The sequence below is a fragment of the Rhodamnia argentea genome, chromosome 1 (assembly GCF_020921035.1).
Source record: "Rhodamnia argentea isolate NSW1041297 chromosome 1, ASM2092103v1, whole genome shotgun sequence".
Classification (NCBI taxonomy): domain Eukaryota; kingdom Viridiplantae; phylum Streptophyta; class Magnoliopsida; order Myrtales; family Myrtaceae; genus Rhodamnia; species Rhodamnia argentea.
In genome coordinates this window covers 27,846,839-27,849,250 of record NC_063150.1, presented here as the reverse complement: position 1 = coordinate 27,849,250, position 2,412 = coordinate 27,846,839, and the positions used below count along the sequence as shown (strand labels likewise).

At 49.2% G+C, this 2,412-nt stretch overlaps 1 protein-coding gene across 1 annotated transcript; it reads left to right on the top strand.

The window, feature by feature from the left end:
• On the top strand, nt 1-2,052 carry LOC115751784 (protein DETOXIFICATION 55). The gene is made up of 2 exons (XM_030689778.2): nt 1-263; nt 375-2,052. Exons 1-2 carry the CDS (start codon nt 219-221, stop codon nt 1,821-1,823), a joined length of 1,494 nt encoding a protein of 497 aa, XP_030545638.2. The 5' UTR covers nt 1-218; the 3' UTR covers nt 1,824-2,052.
• Nucleotides 2,053-2,412: the final 360 nt, after the last annotated feature.

Genomic DNA, 2,412 nt, shown 5'->3' with positions numbered 1-2,412 from the left:
AGAGGAAACACCCATGATAAGTTGCTGTGCTCTGCCACTAGACTACCACCTTGCCTTGCCACCTTATAAAAACCACAGACGATACCTCGATTGTTCCATACAACGGAAACCTCCTGCACAATTCTCCCTCCACACTACTTCACTCACTCCGACAGCCCTGAAAAACCAGACAAGAACAGAGAAAAGTGAGACAAACAGAGACCCGGAAAAAAAGAGATATGGTTGAAGCAGAAGATTTTCAAGAATGTCCAACAGTGCCCGAGGTATATAGAGACTACCCTGATGAAATCCTTTAAATGTTATTTCCTCCGGACTCTGCAATGAAAAAGTTCTTGCTTGTTCTTGAATCGTTTTCTTCTTGGCTTGTTTAACAGGCTGTGGAGGAGCTGAAGAGAATATCAGACATTGGCATCCCAATTCTGGCAGTGAGCATAGCGAATTATCTCAAGAACATGGTCTTGGTAGCCTCCATCGGGAGGTTCGGGAGCCTCGAGCTAGCGGGCGGTGCGCTGGCCATCGGCTTCACCAACATAACTGGATACTCCGTCCTCTCGGGCCTTGCCATGGGGATGGAGCCCTTGTGCAGCCAGGCTTTTGGTTCCAACAACTTGTCCCTAGTCCACTCGACCTTACGAAGGACGACCCTCATGCTCTTGCTCGCCTCTATCCCGATTGGGTTCTTGTGGGTCAAACTCGAGTCCCTCATGCTCATCCTCAACCAAAGCCCCGACATCGCACAGGTCGCCGGCCTCTTCTGCCGCTTCGCACTGCCCGATCTTGTGGCCAATAGCCTTCTCCATCCGTCGCGTATCTATCTCCGAAGCAAGGGGACCACATGGCCACTAATGTGGAGCTCCTTGCTGGCTACTCTTGTGCACATTCCTCTCACCATCTTCTTGGCTTTCACTTTGGATCTCGGCGTCCCGGGCATCGCTATCTCAAACTTCGCCACCAATTTCAACACCCTACTTTTTCTTCTTCTATTCATGCTCTACACTAGGACTAGGAACATCACTCCCAATGAGGAGGAGATTGATATGAAAGCCTCGTTGACATCATCCCATCCATGGCCAATCTCTTTAGGTGCCTCTAATGCCTCACTAAAAGACGAATGGAAGCAACTACTCAGCCTCGCCATTCCTAGCTGCCTAGGAGTTTGCTTGGAGTGGTGGTGGTATGAGCTCATGACCATTCTAGCCGGCTATCTTCCTCGCCCCCGTGTCGCTCTCGCGACAGCCGCGATCGTAATCCAAACCACCTCGCTTCTCTACTCATTACCAACAGCTTTGAGTGCCTCCGTCTCGAGCAGGGTCGGGAATGAGCTCGGAGCGGGACGGGCATACAGGGCACGGCTGGCGACCGTCATCGCCCTAGGACTGGCAGTAGTGGCTTCGCTGTTTGGGTTACTGTGGACAACCTTAGGTAGGAGAGCTTGGGGAAGAGTGTTCACAAGTGACAGTGAGGTGCTAGAGCTGACCATGGCTGTGCTGCCATTGATAGGAGTGTGTGAGCTTGCAAATTGCCCACAAACCACAAGCTGTGGGGTTCTTAGAGGGAGTGCAAGGCCTGGTGTTGGGGCAGCCATCAACTTCTGCTCCTTCTACCTAGTAGGTGCACCAGTGGCCTTGATCCTGGCCTTTGTGTGGGGATTGGGGTTTATGGGCCTTTGTTATGGGCTTTTGGCAGCTCAGATTGCTTGTGTGGCCTCAATGCTGCTGGCCATATGCAAGACTGATTGGGAGAGGGAGTCAATGAAGGCCCTGGACATGGTGGGAGAGGCCTGTGATTTTGCCCAACATGAAGCCCAATTTGTCAAAGTTTGAAGAAAGGTGCTGAAGACCTGTTAAGGAATCTCTTACCCTGGTGATGCAGTGTAGAAGCCAAAGGAGAACTCAAAAGACACCCTTTGACCCAATCTCCAAATTTTTTTTTCAAGTGATTATCTTTTACAATTGTAATTGCTTGTCTCTGTTTTTACCCCCTCTCTACAAGGGAGGAGGGATTGGGACTTGGGTCTTATCGTGGAGGGGGATCTCTTGCTAGCTTGTACTATGTTGGATCACATAGTGTCACATCATGCGTACGTGTCTTCACTATCTCCCCGTGCTTTTTGAGTTTCGCCTAGTGTCTATCATTTGTACTATTAAAGGAAAATTAGCTCTTGTCTCACGAACATATTTCCAGAAACATTCTTTACGTTACATCCTTAACCACCCAAGCAATCACTGCCGCGATTTATCTATGCCTAACCACCTAACTATAGCCCACGTCTTAACCCTAGTATTCTATGGTAGTAGAATTAATCATGTTACACGATAAATAATCATCTAGTCTTAGAATAAAAGAGTAAGAACCCCGTCGGCCTAGTCCAGAACCATATACAAGCGTATCATTCTTACGTCCCTCGGGGTT